The sequence below is a fragment of the Mirounga leonina genome, unplaced genomic scaffold (genome assembly GCF_011800145.1).
Source record: "Mirounga leonina isolate KUSES-001 unplaced genomic scaffold, KU_Mleo_1.0 Mir_173, whole genome shotgun sequence".
Taxonomy (NCBI): domain Eukaryota; kingdom Metazoa; phylum Chordata; class Mammalia; order Carnivora; family Phocidae; genus Mirounga; species Mirounga leonina.
The window spans coordinates 46,208,026-46,224,602 of NW_023270447.1; the positions used below are offsets into that span (position 1 = coordinate 46,208,026).

A 16,577-nucleotide genomic window follows, 5' to 3' on the forward strand; every position below is an offset into this window, starting at 1 on the left:
CAGCTAGAATTTATAGAATGCCTTCTACAGCTATATTGAAATTGATTTTTTCTGATTATAAAATAATACTTTCTCAGGTAAAAAATTTAGAATAATAATGTTATAAGATATTATGGTAATATTCTGAGCTCTACTACCCAGAGACACTTACTGTTAATTTCTGGCATATTTCTTTTTAGATATACTATGTACTCTCACACATAAATGCATATATTATGCACATAAGTTTTACATAGTAGAGATAATTACATTTTTCACTTATTTGTATAACTGGACATGTTCTTGTGTCATTAAAATCATTCCCAACTATTTTCATAGCTTTATAAATTCTATCATATGAACATAGAATGAAATACTCAACATATTCACCTATTACTAAATACTTAGAGTTTAAAATTTTTCTTCTGTATTTTTTCCCATAATACACAATCTTAAATATTGATTTAGTAGGTTAAACCATTGCAACTTCCTGACTCACTCTTCATATGTTTTTTCAGGTCACCCACTATATTAATTATGTCTATTTATATGGCCATTAGCATTTGACTTTCTTATTTCCAAAGAAGTTTCCTAAATTTAAAGTGATGTCTTATATAATTGTTTTGATTTGTGAGTCTTTAGTTATTAAACAAGGTTGAATCTTTTTAAAATTGTGTTTATTATTTGTATTTCTTTGAATCATTCCTATAGTTTCTTTTTTCCTTCTCTTTTCTCTATTTAATACTAAACTTAAATGGAGGCCTACTGGGAGAAAAAGAAACCACAGGATGAGGCACCTGAGGAGAGACACAGAGCAGGACTAGAGCTAGCAACCCCCCTTGACTGGAATTCTTCTTCTTCTATTTGCAAACACTTAAAATACCCATTAGATTTGTCAGTAAGATATGTGATAACCTGTAGGGTTCATTTTTGACACTGCTATTACTTATATTAAGGGTCTGAGAGCAGATGGATAGATTCCCTCTCTTTTTTTTTTTTTAAAGATTTTATTTATTTAATTGACAGAGAGAGACACACACAGCGAGAGAGGGAACACAAGCAGGGGGAGTGGGAGAGGGAGAAGCAGGCTTCCCACAGAGCAGGGAGCCCGATGCGGGGCTCGATCCCAGGACCCCGGGATCACGACCCGAGCCAAAGGCAGACACTTAACGACTGAGCCACCCAGGCGCCCCTGGATAGATTCTCTTTATGAATATGAGGAAGAGGGTAGGAGAAGTTCAACTCTGAGAAGATAATAACACAGTCTCTCTATGGTAAATGATTCATATACTTATATGTATAATCAATGTTTACTCCTTCATTCCACCATGCTGAGTTACCACTGTTCACACCACCAGACTAACACCTTCTGTTTCTTATGCCAGCCTAGTGTATGCAGAGTCTGCCCTGTGAGTAACAAAGTGCAAAACTGTTTCTTCACAGCAAGGAAAATGAGAACCTGAAGGCAGAAACTCAAACAGTACTCCAGAAATCCATGATTGGTGGTGCAAAGCAGATGAGCAGAGACTCCCCAGCTCCTACTAATCCTACTGATCATCAAATCAATCATGACCCAGATGATAAGGAAGAAAGCAAGCAACCAGAGAACAATCAGAAACCAGAGAACAACGAGAAATTCCTGACAGGAGCACTCAGTAGCAGATTTCTGGATGGCAAAGTGAGTAACAAATAGGCAAACTTTTCTTGGTAATTGACCAGGTAAATTCAGAATTAGGTTGGAAACAGATTCACACCACACACTCTTGTACTAATGGTGATTAATATATTTTGCATAAGATAGACTTGGAGTTCATTTTTTTTAATCTGAAACTAAATTTTTAGGTCATTTTGTATATTGCATCCTGGTTGACCACCAATTGAGTTGGCCAACCTACTCTATCAGCGGCTAACTCGGTGATACTCATACAGTGATCCAAGTAAATGTACATGAAAATTTGGATTGTGTTGGAGGGGGAAGGTCTGTCTGCTTTAACATTACAGGAAGAAATCATTTATTTTCAAAATCCAATGCAACCATGTCTACATATCAAAAAATTATCAGCCAAAATCTTGATAGAAATATACATCACTGTACTCTGTTAAAAATCAACCAAACAATCCACAACAAACTAACTTGATAATGATGAATCTATATCATTAGTAATTTGTAATTAAAAAGCAAGAATAGCAGCAATTGAAAACTGGATCCAAATCAAGACAAAACTAATGATTCATTGATAACAAAGCACCATTTCCAAAAATTGCTGAAATTGCAATTAGACAGATACATAGAGTAGGAGTTTTGCAATGCTGCCAAGCATTAAGTGACAGCCAAATATTTTAGTAGAATACTGAATTAGAGTCTGCAGTAAACTCTAACATAACTATTTTTAGTTTATAATTTTAATAGCCCTTATTAAATCACTCAGATACTAGCTAGTCTTTAGTCATCTGAGAAAATAAAAGCCTATGGATTTGTGGTCTTTTGCTCATAAGAACTCTGCAAAGCTTATAATTTAAAGTGGTTAATGGCCCCCCAATGGACCTGAGACCATACTCTGCAAGGTCTAGTTGAACGTGGGTCCAGAAATACAAGTGACTTGCCCAAAACGTCAGTGGCACAGCCTATACTGCAACTAGAACTTTTGAAATCCCTAGGTAATGCATTATTTTGACTTTTTTTTTTTTAAGATTTTACTTATTTATTTGAGAGAGAGAGAGAGCATGAGCAGGGAGGGGGGTAGGGGGAGAGGGAGAAGCAGGATCCCTGTTGACACTGGGCTTCATCCCAGGGTCTTGGGATCATGACCTGAGCTGAAGGCAGATGCTTACCTGACTGAGCCACCCAGATGCCCCTCTTTTGACTGTCTTCTACGTAGTTCTTGAATTTAAGGCCTAGTTGGAGCAGAATATAGTGCATCTGAGGAGGTGAAATGATCCATTCTGAACTGCAGAAGACCTCTGAGTTTTTACATAATTTTGTCTCTAGCATTAATGTATTTGTTGTTACTCCCCAAGGATGACCTTGGTAATAGTATTATAGTAATAAGACACTTTATTATTGCCTGATTACTTTCAGGTAAATTTTATCATTTGCTCCTTGGAATTAACCCCTTGCGGTAGGTACCAGTGTTTTTTCTATCACTATGATATGGATGATAAAACTGAGGCTGAGAAAAGTTGACGTCACTCTTAAGTGTAGAGATAAGATGTTTATCCAGGGTTTCTTCTCCAGTCTTTTCTTCCTTTTTTAAAAAAAAGTCATCTTTTTAATTATAAAGTATTGCATACTCATGTACAATTTTGGCAGATGGAGAGTAGAAGTAAGAAGAAAAGAAAACTCAATGAGAGAAAAATAATAATATATTTCTTTCTCTCCTTTTCTCCATGCATAGATACAGAATGAGAATCATTATGTATATATTCTTTGTTATCCTGCTTGATTCATTTTATATTAAGAATTTTCACCCTGGCTTCAAAAAATGCATCCTAAGCATCATCTTGAATGGCTCTATGAGAATCAGACTCAGTACGAACACTTAAATAGCATTTACTATGTGCTGGGCACCATTCTAACTATTAGCTAACTTACTACTCCCAAGCACCCAAAGAAGTAGGAACTCTATTGTCTTCAGTTCATAGATGAAGGAACTAAAAAACAAGGTCAAGTGCCTTGCCCAGGTCAAAAGGTTGAGAAGTGGCAGAGCCATAATTAAAGCCCAAATCCTAAATCCTTAATCACCAACTGTATTCATTCCTTTGTATGGATATAACATGGTTCAGTTAACTAATCCCTCACTGATGGGCATTGAAGTCATTTCTAGTTTTTCTCTTATAAATGGAAATTTGTTTCTTGACACTCCCTCTACCACATCAAGCTGTCCATTCCTGGTACAGATCCTGCATTTGCCATCATCGCGGGCAGAATATTTCTTGAGTAAACTGTTCTGGGACCTCCAAGATCTGGATTCTTTGCTAGCCCTGTAGTGCCAGAGGGAGATGATTTGCCCCTCCCCTCCCACAACTCAATGAGGCTTCTTGTGGGAGACTCAGCAGCCACCAAATACAGCAAGACCTCCTGGGAGGTGTGGGGCCTGATTAATTGGTTCTGTCTGCCGAGTGTGTGGTGCTGGCCTGCCAGATGGCAGCCACATTTGTCTGGTACGGAGACCCTCATTACCACCTTGACTAAGTGGTAAATGGAATTCTGCTGCAGTGAAAGAAGCAAACCAATCAGAACTCCTTCTAGATCCTTCTCCCTCACACATAGATGAAAATAAGCTTTCCTGCCTGGGATATAACAGGCAATCTGGACTGCCTGAATTTGCTCCAAAAGAAAAGTTGCTGATAAAGACTGAGCTAACGTGGGTGAGGAAAGGCAAGTGTGAAACTCTTTTCTAAATTACAGATCAAGTTTGAAGAGTATCATTAGTTAGTAGGAGGTAAGTAAAGCTGAAAATGCTATAAGAACCCATGGTTTCATGTATCCGAGAACAGCAAGATATTTTAGAAATCAACCAGTACAAACTTTCACTTCAGAAATGAAGAAGGGGAGGCCCAGAGAGCTTAAATGATTAGTTTGAGGTCTCACAAGTCAAGAGCCTGGCTCTTCTCAACAGTAGCCCTAGAATCTTTTTTCTCCAAATTCTGTTCCTTATGTGTCTTTGAAAATACAAGTATCATCTGTATTATTTCTCAGAAGCATCAGCTCTGCCTTCTCTCAGAAAATAAAAAAGAATGTGTGACTAGCTACAAACTCAGTAGCACGGTTTCAAAAATAAAGTTAGAGTGTGTCTTTTGCATCTGGCAGCATGAAAATGAAAGTGTTAGTGCTTTAATTTTAATAATTATCATAGTTGATTGGTAATGTGTTCTTTTCAAAGCACTTTTGTGTGTTTTATCTTGTTTGTTCTGTACAGTAGCCCAGTGAGGTAGGTAGAGGCATATGATGTCATCCTCATTTTTAGGTAAATAGACGGACGTCAAGGACATTTCCACTTGGCTGTGCATTGGTAGATTCACCAGGTTCAAAACAGAACCTTTGATCTTGCTCTTTTTCTATGGTCTGTGGCTCACAGAACAGTCCCACAACTCTCCCAGTTACACCAGCAAGAAACCTGGGCATGCTTTCCTCCTCCCTTTCCCTGAGTCTAATATCACTCAGCCCTTTAAATTCCACCCCCTTTATCTCTCAAAAACACCTTCTTAGTTATGCTTTCTCTGCCATCATCCTAGTCAAACCACCATAGTACTTTGGCAAGATGATTTTAATTATCTTCAAACTGGCTGTCCTTTTCTATGCTTCCCTCTCTGTACTGGTCAGCTATTATAATAACACTACTGTGCAAGAAATCACCCTAGCACTCAGTGGCTTATAACAATAATCATTTATGCTCACATCTGCAAATATGAGCTAAGATAGCTTTTGCTTTTCTTTTAAATTAGACTTTTCTAGGCTTGGCTCCAGATGGTAGATTTGGTTCAGGTCTGCTCTGTGTTTTTCTTATTGTTCTGAATCCAGTGAGCCCCTCAAAGCAAGTTCTTCTTATGGTTATGGAAACATTTCAAGAGGACAGGCTCAACCACAAGTAGGTTTTTTAAGTCTTTGCTTGTGTCATATCCATGAAGATCCATCCCATTGGCCAAGGCAAGCCACATGGCAAAGCTCAATACCACTGGGGCAAGGATATATATTCTGCCTCTTTTAGGAGGAACTTCAAAAGTACTCAAGTGTGGCCACTACTTAAAACACTTAAAACCACTGTTTAATCCCCTTTGCTCTAGTATAAAATGCAGACTCCTTGATTGCCATTCCAACTCACTTCTGTCCATTCTCTACTTCTCCTTCATGCCCACCTTTCCCTAAACAACCTCTATTTCCCCAGTAGAGTTCTGTTCCATTTTATCTTCTATGCTTTACCCATGCTATTCCTTTAGTATGAAAATTTCCCTTCATCTTCATTTAACTCCTAATTACACTAGGGGCTCAACTTAGATATCAACTCTACCAAGAAGCGTCATTGTCTGATTGTCAAGATAAGTGCTTTTCATATGATACTCATAAATCAATCTGTAATCTGTACATTCCCCTATAGCAGTTGTTGTACTATTAAAATGGGTTGTTTCCTCTAATGTAACATTGTGTGTCAATTACACTCAAATAAAAAATTAATTAAAAAGCAATGGTGTGAAGTAGGTGCTAATATCTCCATTTTATAGGCGAGAAAACTGAGATACAGTGACATTAAGTAATTTGCCAAAGCTCATACAACCAGTCAAGTATTGGTGGGTCTAGGATGTGAACCTAAGTAGTCTGGATCCACAGCACCAATGTTTTTCAATCTCTTTTTCATTATTAGACCCCACTCCTTAGGAGAAAAATTAAAACTCTCCCTAAAGAGGAATTAAATACCAAGAAAAACTATTTTGTTGAGTAGAGTTGAGCACTAGAAACCACTGTAATATTTTAGAAATATTTGCCCCAGGGTGCCTGGGTGGCTCAGTTGGTTAAGCGTCTGCCTTTGGCTCAGGTCATGATCCCAGGGTCCTGGGGTCAAGACCCGTATCTGGCTTCCTGATCAGTGGGAAGCCCGCTTCTCCCTCTCCCTCTGCTGTCCTCCCCCTACTTGTGCTCTCTCACTCTCTCTCTCTAATAAATACAAAATTTTTTTAAAAAATTAAAAAAAGAAACATTTGCCCCAAAGAACCGATTTTTGCCCCCTTAAAGGTAACATTTAGAAAAATGTGTGCATTGGGGTGCCTGGGTGGCTCAGTCAGTTAAGCGACAGATTCTTGGTTTCAACTCAGCTCATGATCTCAGAGTCCTGGGATCAAGCCCCTGCATCAGGCTCTGTGCTCAGCTGGGAAGTCTGCATGAGGATTCCTTCTCTCTCCCTCTCCCACTGCCCCTCCCCTGCTCACATTCTCTCCCTCAAATAAATAAATAAATCTTTTTAAAAAATGCATGCACTACACTATAATGCCTCTCATAAACACATAATTTATGGTAAAGTTTCTTGCAAATAAATCTTATAAATAAGTAAATACGTCTTTTAGAAATTAAAAAAAAAAAAAAGGCTTCCTTGTCTCCTTCCACAAGTCTGTAAATCCCCTGAGAATAAGAATTTTCTTATTCACTTTTGTTTCCAAAATGCTTCTCTCTATATATTAACCCAAAGCCAACATCCTATTTAATCGACAAACACTAGAGGCTTTCACATTAGAGTCTGGAAGAAGTCAAGGGTATCTGTTATTTCCACTGGTTTTTAATATTATGTTGCAAGTATTTGCCAAGTAATTAAACAAAAGAAAGCAATTATAAGCATAATAATTAGAAAGGCAGAGGAAAAACTATTTTCAGATGATAAGATTATACATATAAAATTTCAAAACAGCTTATGAAGAAACTACTAAAACACTAAGAGAATTTGGCAAAACAGGATTATATCATCAATATATAAAAATCAGTGGCCTTCACATATATAAATAAAAACTAGTTAGGACAAAAAATGGAAGGCAGCATTTGTAATAACAAATAAAAGCATAACTAAATTAACTAAATAAGTAAATAAATCAAATGCAGAGTCAAACTTAATAAGAAATGTCCAAACCTTTATGAGAAAAAATATAAAACTCTCCTACAAGACACAAGAGTAGATTTGAACAATGGAAAGGTATAGTATGTTCTTATACAGAAAAAAGTTAACATCATCAATCTCTATCAAAATCCCAATGACTTTTTTTTTGCAGAAATATGAACCCATCCTAAAATTCATATGGAATCTCAAGGGACCCTGAAGATCTAAAGCAAACCTTAAAAAGAAGGTACTTCAAAGGTACAATAATAAAAACAGTATAGTACTGGCATAAAGACAGATATAGAGACCAACAGAATAGAATAGGGTCCACAATAAATCCTCACATATTTGGTCAAATGATTTTTTTTAACAAGGGTACCAAGATGATTCAATGGGGAAAAGATGACTTTTTCAAGAAATGTCACTAGAAAAACTGGATGTCCACATGCAAAAGTTTGCAGTTGGACCCTTACCTAATACCATATACAAAAATTAACTGAAAATGGATCCATGACTTAAATACAGATGCAAAATGATAAAACTCTTAGAAGAAAAAATAGGGAAAAATCTTCAGATTGGACCTGACAATGATTTCTTGGATATCACCCCAAAAGCATAGGCACCAAAAAAAGTTGTGTGCCACAATACACAATTGATTGTAAAAAGGCAAGCCACATGATGGGAGAAAGTATTGGCAAATCCCATATCTGATGAGAGATTAATATCCAGAATACATAGAGAACTCCAAAGCTCAACAACCAAAAAACAAGCAATCTGATTCAAAAATGGGCAAGGACCTGAATAGACATTTCTTTAAAGAAGATTTAAAAATGGACAATAAGCACCTGAAAAGATATTCAACATCACTAATTAGGGCAACGCAAATCAAAACTACAATGAGATACCACTTCACACCCATTAGGATAGCTACAACCAAGGAAGACAAAAAACCAGAAAACAACAAATGTTAGCAGAGATATGGAGTCATTGGAAAGTTTGTGCACTGTTTGTAGAAATGTAAAGTGGTAAAATCAGAAAACAAAACAGTATGAAAACAGTATGGTAGCTTCTCAAAAAAATTAAAAAATTAAAAACAGAATTACCATATCATCTACCTAGTCCATTCGTGGGGATATACACAAAAGAATTGAAAGGAGGGTCTCTTATATACCCATGTTCATAGCATTATTCACAGTAGCTAAAATGGGGAAGCCACCCAAATATCCATCAAAGGTAAGTGGATAAGCAAATTCTGGAACATATGCACATGATGGAATATTACCCAGCCTTACAAAGGAAGGAAATTCTGCCACATGCTATAAAATGGATGAACCTTGAGGACATTTACTAAGTAAAATAGGCCTGCCAACAAAAGACAAATACCATGTGACTCCACTTACAAAAGATACTTAGAGTAGTCAAATCATAGCAACAGAAAGTAGATTAGTAGCTGCCAGGGACTTGGGGGAGGAGGGAATAGGCAGTTATTGTTGAATGGGTATAGACATTCAGCTTTGTGTGATGAAAAGAGCCGTGGGGATGGATATGGGGGGTGGCTGCACAATAGGAATGTACTTAATCCCACTGAACGGTATTCTCAGAAATGGTTAAGATAATAAATTTTATGTTATGTATATTTTACCACAATAAAAAAATCTTGAAAAAAAGTTAACAACATCAAGATGTCAATCCTCCCTGAGGTAATTTATAAATTTAATGTGATTCTAATAAGAATGGTACTAGATTTTTGTTTCATTTTCTTTTGGAACTAGTCAAATTGATTAAACATTAATTTGAAATAACAAAACCAGAAAGAAGAGTCAGGAATAGAAGAGCAATGGGTGTAGGGCTAGCATTAACAAATATAAAATATAAAATCTCTATATCTAAAATAATGTGATTTTGGGGGCGCTTGGGTGGCTCAGTCAGTTAAGCGGCTGCCTTCGGCTCAGGTCATGATCCCAGGGTCCTGGGATCGAGCCCCGCATCGGGCTCCCTGCTCAGCGGGGAGTCTGCTTCTCCCTCTCCCACTCCCCCTGCTTGTGTTCCGTCTCTCGCTGTGTGTGTCTCTCTCTGTCAATTAAATAAAATCTTAAAAAATAAATAAATAAATAAAAAATAAAATAATGTGATTTTGGCACATGAATAGATAGGAGACTAATGGAATTGAAAAGAAAAATCAACAAACAGACCCAATGGCGTATTGCGGTTTTGTATATAATAAAGATTATATTGCAAATTAGTAGGGAAAAGATGGACTTTTTAATAAGTAATGCTGGGATTACTGGATAGCCACAGAGAAAATTTTAAATTGGGCCTCTCATATATTGTACATACATATGATGTACACTGGGATATATTCCAAATGGATCAGAGGCTGAAATGTAAAAGAAATAAACCTACACAATAGTGCAAGAAAATGGATGATTTCCTCTGTAATTTGAGATAAGGGGACATTTCTCAACTGTGACTCAAAATGCAGATACAATAAGAAAAAAAGTGATAATTTTGACTATATATATGTGGCCAGAACCACTGTGTACAAAGTGTCCATACATACCCGATAAACTGAGGAAGAAATCTGTAATTTATATCATAGATAAATATGTCCCTAACATATAGAATCTTCTATCAAAAAGAAAAAGAAAAAAAAGACAGTAAACTATTAGGAAAATGGGCAAAACATTAAGGACGGTTCACAGAAAGATAAATGTACATGGTCTCAAAGCATATCAAAAAATATAGTATTGCTCTTAATAAAAGGAATATAAATTAACACCACCATGAGATATAATTTCTCACAACTACATTGGCAAAAATCCAGAAAATTGACAACATACTTTGTTGGAAGTTAGAGAAGTTTAAACTAGAAAACCACTTTGACAGGAAATTTGGCAATAATTAGCAAAACTATATATGCATTTATTTGTTGACATGAAAAATCTCACTTTCAAAATCTATCCCAAGGATCACTGGAAAAATGTGAAAAGATTTATGCAGAAAGTATTCACTGTAGCATTACTTGTTACAAAAAAAAAAAAAACAACAACACTATTAACAACCTAAATTCCCATCCATAAGGGACTGGTTGAATAAATAACAGTTCATCCACACAGAGTATTATAAAACCTTTAAAATTGTAAAAAGTAATGAAGAATATCACAATATAAACAGTTTTAAAGTATATAAATATCACTACGTATCATTGTATGGAGTAATCTAACTAGATATAGCATTAACTAAATGAAAGCAAGGTGAAGAAAAGTATGTAGATTATGCTTCGTGGTATCTATCTATCATCTATCTATTGCTTATGTTTTTAAAAATGAAGGAATTAATAAAAAGGATTTTAAAAAGTGGTTATCTCTTGGGGATAAAGGGAAAATGTTGGAAGGATCAAAAACAGAAACAACTCATCTCTGAATAAGTCATTTTTATAGATTTGGCTTTGGAACCACATAAATATTTCACATAAATATAAAACAAATTTAAAAATTAAAAAATCAATTCCTAAAAATCAAAACCAAAATAAGTTTGTGTTGGCTATCTATTGCTGAATAACAAACTGTCCCAAAAGATAGCTACATAAAACAATAACCATACATCATCTTGCACTGTTTCTGAGGGACAAGAATCCAGGAGCAGCTTAGATGAGTGGTTCTAGTTCAAGGTCTCCCCTGAAATTTCACTCCAAATGTCGGCCAGGAATGCAGTCACCTGAAGGCTTGACCAGGACAAGAAGATTCACTTCTAGGCTTATTTGAGTGGCTACTGACAGAGGCCTCATTTACTTGCTGGCTGTTGCCAGAGGGAAGAGTCTCTTTTGTATTTGGGCCTCTCTATAGGGCTGCTCAAGACACGGTATCTGGCATTCCAAAGATGAGTTATCCCAGAAAGAAAGATAGAGTGTGTGCACCCAACCATAGCAGTAAGTCCAATGTCTGTAATAACCTAATCTCAGAAGTGACATACCCTACTAGAGTATTTTATTGGTTACAGAGATAATCCTAATGAGAAGGGGTGGGGGAAGAACTGCACAAGGACTTGAGTCCTAGGAGGCAGGGATTACTTAGAGCCACCCTGGAGACTGGGTACCACGTGAACCTATGTACTAATTGGCAATAAAACCAAAGAGAATGGAACTATTGTAAATGACTTTTTTAAAGATGTATTTATGTATTTGAGAGAGAGAGAGCGTGCGCGTGAGCAGGTGGAGGGGCAGAGGGGGAGAGAGAGAGGGACTCCCCGCTGAGTGCAAAGCCTGACTCGGGGCTCTATCTCACAACTCTGATCTCACAGCCCTGAGATCATGACCTGAGCCAAAATCAAGAGTCGGAGTCTTAACGAACTAAACCACCCAGGCAATGACTTTAAATGACTTTAAAACATAATGACTTCACTCTGTGTCTCTTGTGGGATGTATACTCTAAGGAAAATAGTTTTTGAAAAACTATCTTCAAATGTTTTCAGTAACCATTATGTTGATATTATTATTGTGTGTATGTATTGTAGAATAAAGCAAATGAGTCATTATCTTGGTGTTTTTACATTTGGGATTTCTGGTGTAGGAGAAATGAAATATAGATATAATATTGATGAGATTTTATAAAACCCCAAAGACCTACATTTGAATTGGGAATATCAGTATGCACTCCTTTTAAGAAAATAGATTTCCTAGCTTTGTTCATTGAAAAAAAAAAAAAAAACACAGAAACAATGACCAACCATATAGCAATGAGTACCCTAGCACCTGCATCATGTTCAGTAAATTCTGAAGGCTGATCCCAGCTTTGAGCCTGGAACATCTATTTATACCAAAAGCAATTAAGATAACAAACACCTTCTATTGTCAAAAAAAAAAAAAAAAGACTTGGAATCTAACTTAAAATGGCTCTCACTATTAAAAAAACAAAAAAAGAAAATAAAGAAAAGCCCAAACCACTTATATTTTCGCTATCAGTAAACATAACAATTATAATGATTTAAATGCATTATATATGTTTAAATCTCTAACTTTATAGTGATTCTTTAGAAAAAAACAAAAATTCATTGGTCACCTCTGAAGAATCCTAGGGAACAAACTATTTTTAAAACTGATAAATCAAAGGAGCATTTATTGTTTGCCTTTTCTATACAAACTGTATTTTAGATAATAGTTAATGACGGCAGTTTCTCTGTAAAAAAGTATTCCTGTTGATGTAAAAGTTGGGTATTCATCTTTTCTGATGGCTGAGTAATATTCCATTGTATATATGGACCATATCTTCTTTATCCATACATCTGTTGAAGGGCATTTCGGCTCTTTCCACAGTTTGGCTATTGCGGACATTGCTGCTATGAACATTGGGGTGCATATGGCCCTTCTTTCCACTACATCTGTGTCTTTAGGGTAAATACCCAGTAGTGCAATTTCTAGGTCATAGGGTAGCTCTATTTTTAACTTTTTGAGGCACCTCCACACTGTTTTCCAAAGTGGCTGTACCAACTTGCATTCCCACCAACAGTGTAAGAGGGTTCCCCTTTCTCCACAACTTCTCCAACATTTGTTGTTTATTTCCCTGTCCATTTTTGCCATTCTAACTGGTGTAAGGTTGTATCTCAGTGTGGTTTTGATTTGGATTTCCCTGACGGCTAATGATGATGAACATTTTTTCATGTGTCTGTTAGCCATTTGTATGTCTTTGGAGAAGTGTCTGTTCATCTCTTCTGCCCACTTTTTGACTTGATTATTTGTTTTTTGGGTGTTGAGTTTGAGAAGTTCTTTACAGATTTTGGACACCAGCCCTTTATCTGTAGTGTCATTTGCAAATATCTTCTCCCATTCTGTGGGTTGCCAACTTTTACATCAACATGGATGGGACTGGAGGAGATTCTGCTAAGTGAAATAAGTCAAGCAGAGAAAGTCAATTATCATATGGTTTCACTTATTTGTGGAATATAAGGAATAACATGGAGGACATTAGGAGAAGGAAGGGAAAAATGGGCAGGGGGAATTGGAGGGAGAGATGAACCATGAGAGACTATGGACCTGAGAAACAAACAGGGTTTTGGAGGGGAGGGGGGAGGGGGGATTGGTTAGCCCGGTGATGGGTATTAAGGAGGGCACGTACTGCATGGAGCACTGGGTGTTATATGAAAACAATGGATCATGGATCACTACATCAAAAACTAATGATGTATTGTATGGTGACTAACATAACATAATAAAATTAAAAAAAAAAAGTATTCCTATTAATCTATTGAAAATGAGAACTGATGGGTGCCTGGGTGGCTCAGATGGTTAAGCGTCTGCCTTCGGCTCAGGTCATGATCCCAGGGTCCTGGGATCGAGTCCCACATCCGGCTCCCTGCTCCTTGGGAGCCTGCTTCTCCCTCTGCCTCTCTCTCTCTCTCTCTCTGTCTCTCATGAATAAATAAATAAAATCTTTAAAAAAAAAAAGAAAATGAGAACTGATAATAGGATAAGAATATCATCATTTCCAAAACGCTAATGAAAAAAAAAAATGGACTAAAGCAAGACAACCTGACAGCATTTGTTTGCATGGGGCAACGTACCACCTATGTAACAATCTTGCTTAAAACAACTGAACTTGAAGAAGATCAAGACCCTAGTCCTAGCTATTATTTTCTAATAAATATATGGGACAGTTTGTTAAACAGCATAGAAATACAAGCAAGGAAACCCAGACTGTGGAAAATTTTGTAGGGCAGACAACACAGCTTCTTCAACAAATAAATTGCAAAGGGAAAAACTGCACAAAAAGGAGCAGGGGGATAGGAAGAAGTAGAAATTTAAAAAGGTGTAAAAGAGGGGCGCCTGGGTGGCTCAGTCGTTAAGCGTCTGCCTTCGGCTCAGGTCATGATCCCAGGATCCTGGGATCGAGTCCCACATCGGGCTCCCTGTTCGGCGGGAAGCCTGCTTCTCCCTCTCCCACTCCCCCTGCTTGTGTTCCTGCTCTCGCTGTCTCTCTCTCTGTCAAATAAATAAATAAAATCTTTAAAAAAAAAAAAAAGGTGTAAAAGATTGAAGCCAATTGCAATATATGGATCTTATTTGGTCCCTGTTTTGAATAAACAAACTGTAAAAATAAGATTTATCAGATAATTGGGAGATTTTGAACAATTGACTGGATATTAGATGATGTTAAGGGATTACCATGTTTAAAAGTATTATAATGTTATTATGGTTATATTTTCAAAGAATCGTTATCCTTAAAGCAGTGGTTCTCAAACTTTAGCATGCATTACAAGTACTGGAGGGCTTACTAAAACACAGATTTCTGGACCCCGAACTCAGAAATTCTCATTCGGTGGTGTTGGGCTGGGTCTCAAGAATTCACATTCCTAACACATTTCTAGGTGATGCTGAGGCTTCTGGCCCAAGAACCTCACTTTGAAAACCACTGCTTTAGAGATGTATGCTGAAAAAAATGTGGATGAAATAATACACCATCTGTGGTTTACTTCATTTCTGGTGGCGGGTGATGTGGGTATAAATAAAACAAGAATGTCAGTTGATAATTACAGCTTGGTGATGAGTACATGGAGTTCCATTATACTATCCTGGACACATGTGCCTATGTTTGAAGTTTTCCATAATTATAACTTCCCATAAAGTTAAAATGTAAAGAAAATAAAAATTTTTACAAATATAAATAAAATAGTCAAATGATTAATTCTAATATTGTATTGGTTTAAGGTATATATTAACATCGTATGTTAAATCTATTAATTTGGAAATGCTGGTTTTTTTCAATTCTACATTTCTTGAGAAATCCTATCAAGCTTTTTATACGCATCTTTCTTGTTGTATTTATTGTCACTAGGTTCCCTTTTTGAACCATTTAACAGCTTTCTAGAACACTTCAACAACTTGGTCTAAAATGTTGAGGAAACAGAACTTTTCAAATCTTCATTTGATGCTGTCTCTGCAGATTTTCTCCCAAGCCCCGGCTACGCATTGCACAGTATTAAGACAATTTGGTGTGTTCACTTGTCTTAGAGGAAAGTGTCCACGGATTCCACAATATAACCACTTTAAAGTAATTTATAAGCAATCTTTAAAAAAAAAAAAAAAGACTTGTTTACACTCCTCACAGTTGCAAGTTTCCAACACCCCAAGAAGAATTACCAAATCTGTGTTAGATTTCTGTGCTCCGTTTGTAACAATTCCTCTAGGTAAATATCACAAAACTAGTATTACGCCCCAAACTCATTTCAGGCTATTGTGTCATCCGCAAGCACTATTTTGTGATTCAAAGTAAAGCAAATGATAGAAAACTATAGTACTGGAGATTTTATAGTTACTCTGGCAACTTCTGAAGTCAGAAACATGGTGATTCTTGGTCAACATTTTCCATTTTATCTTCTTTGATACTTTGTGGATACACTTGGTGATTGACGTCAGTGAAGAGAGAAATCTAGAGCCCCGCTTGGGCTGGGCCTGAACAAGTCATCATCACCATTCTGAAACTGTGTTTTTCTATTTGCTCTTCCAATTTGGCACTGTTCTTAAATGCTGGGAGTCAGCAAGACACAAAACCGTTCTGGCCCACACAGTGTTCACACTCTATTGGAGGGAGATATACAGCAAATACCAAACTTCTGGGGTTCACAAAATGTTTAAAATACATTATAATACTCATTGCTCGCAGCAGTCCTGGGAGTAGAATATATATTCCTCTTTCCATAGGGAAGGCCATAAAATTTATTCTGTGATACTTAGGCTGAAAGATCTATGAGGGCAGGAATCCTACCTGCCTTGTTCACCTGTATCCATAGTGCTGAAAACAAAGGCACTCAATAAACTTTGGTGTTTTAAATGAGAAAAGGGACACCTTGACTCCACTGAGATGATGAAGTATTGATAAATGCTCCTTTAGAATACTGCAATATAAAAGTGTATCAGTTCTCAGAGGCAAAAAAAGGTTTACATGTGGCTGAAAATGGAAATGTTTTCTATTACAAATAATTTCCAATGAAACATACTGTTCTAAGAAATACCTGAGATGCCTAGCCAAA

At 36.6% G+C, this 16,577-nt stretch overlaps 1 protein-coding gene across 1 annotated transcript in view; it reads left to right on the forward strand.

Moving 5' to 3' along the window:
• The window catches only part of CUNH1orf87 (chromosome unknown C1orf87 homolog), an 80,857-nt gene that overhangs the window by 15,550 nt on the left and 48,730 nt on the right, over nucleotides 1–16,577 (forward strand). Inside the window, exon 2 of the mRNA XM_035018425.1 lies at nucleotides 1,423–1,657. Coding sequence (XP_034874316.1) covers nucleotides 1,423–1,657 — 235 coding nt within the window. The remainder of the gene's footprint in view (nucleotides 1–1,422; nucleotides 1,658–16,577) is intronic.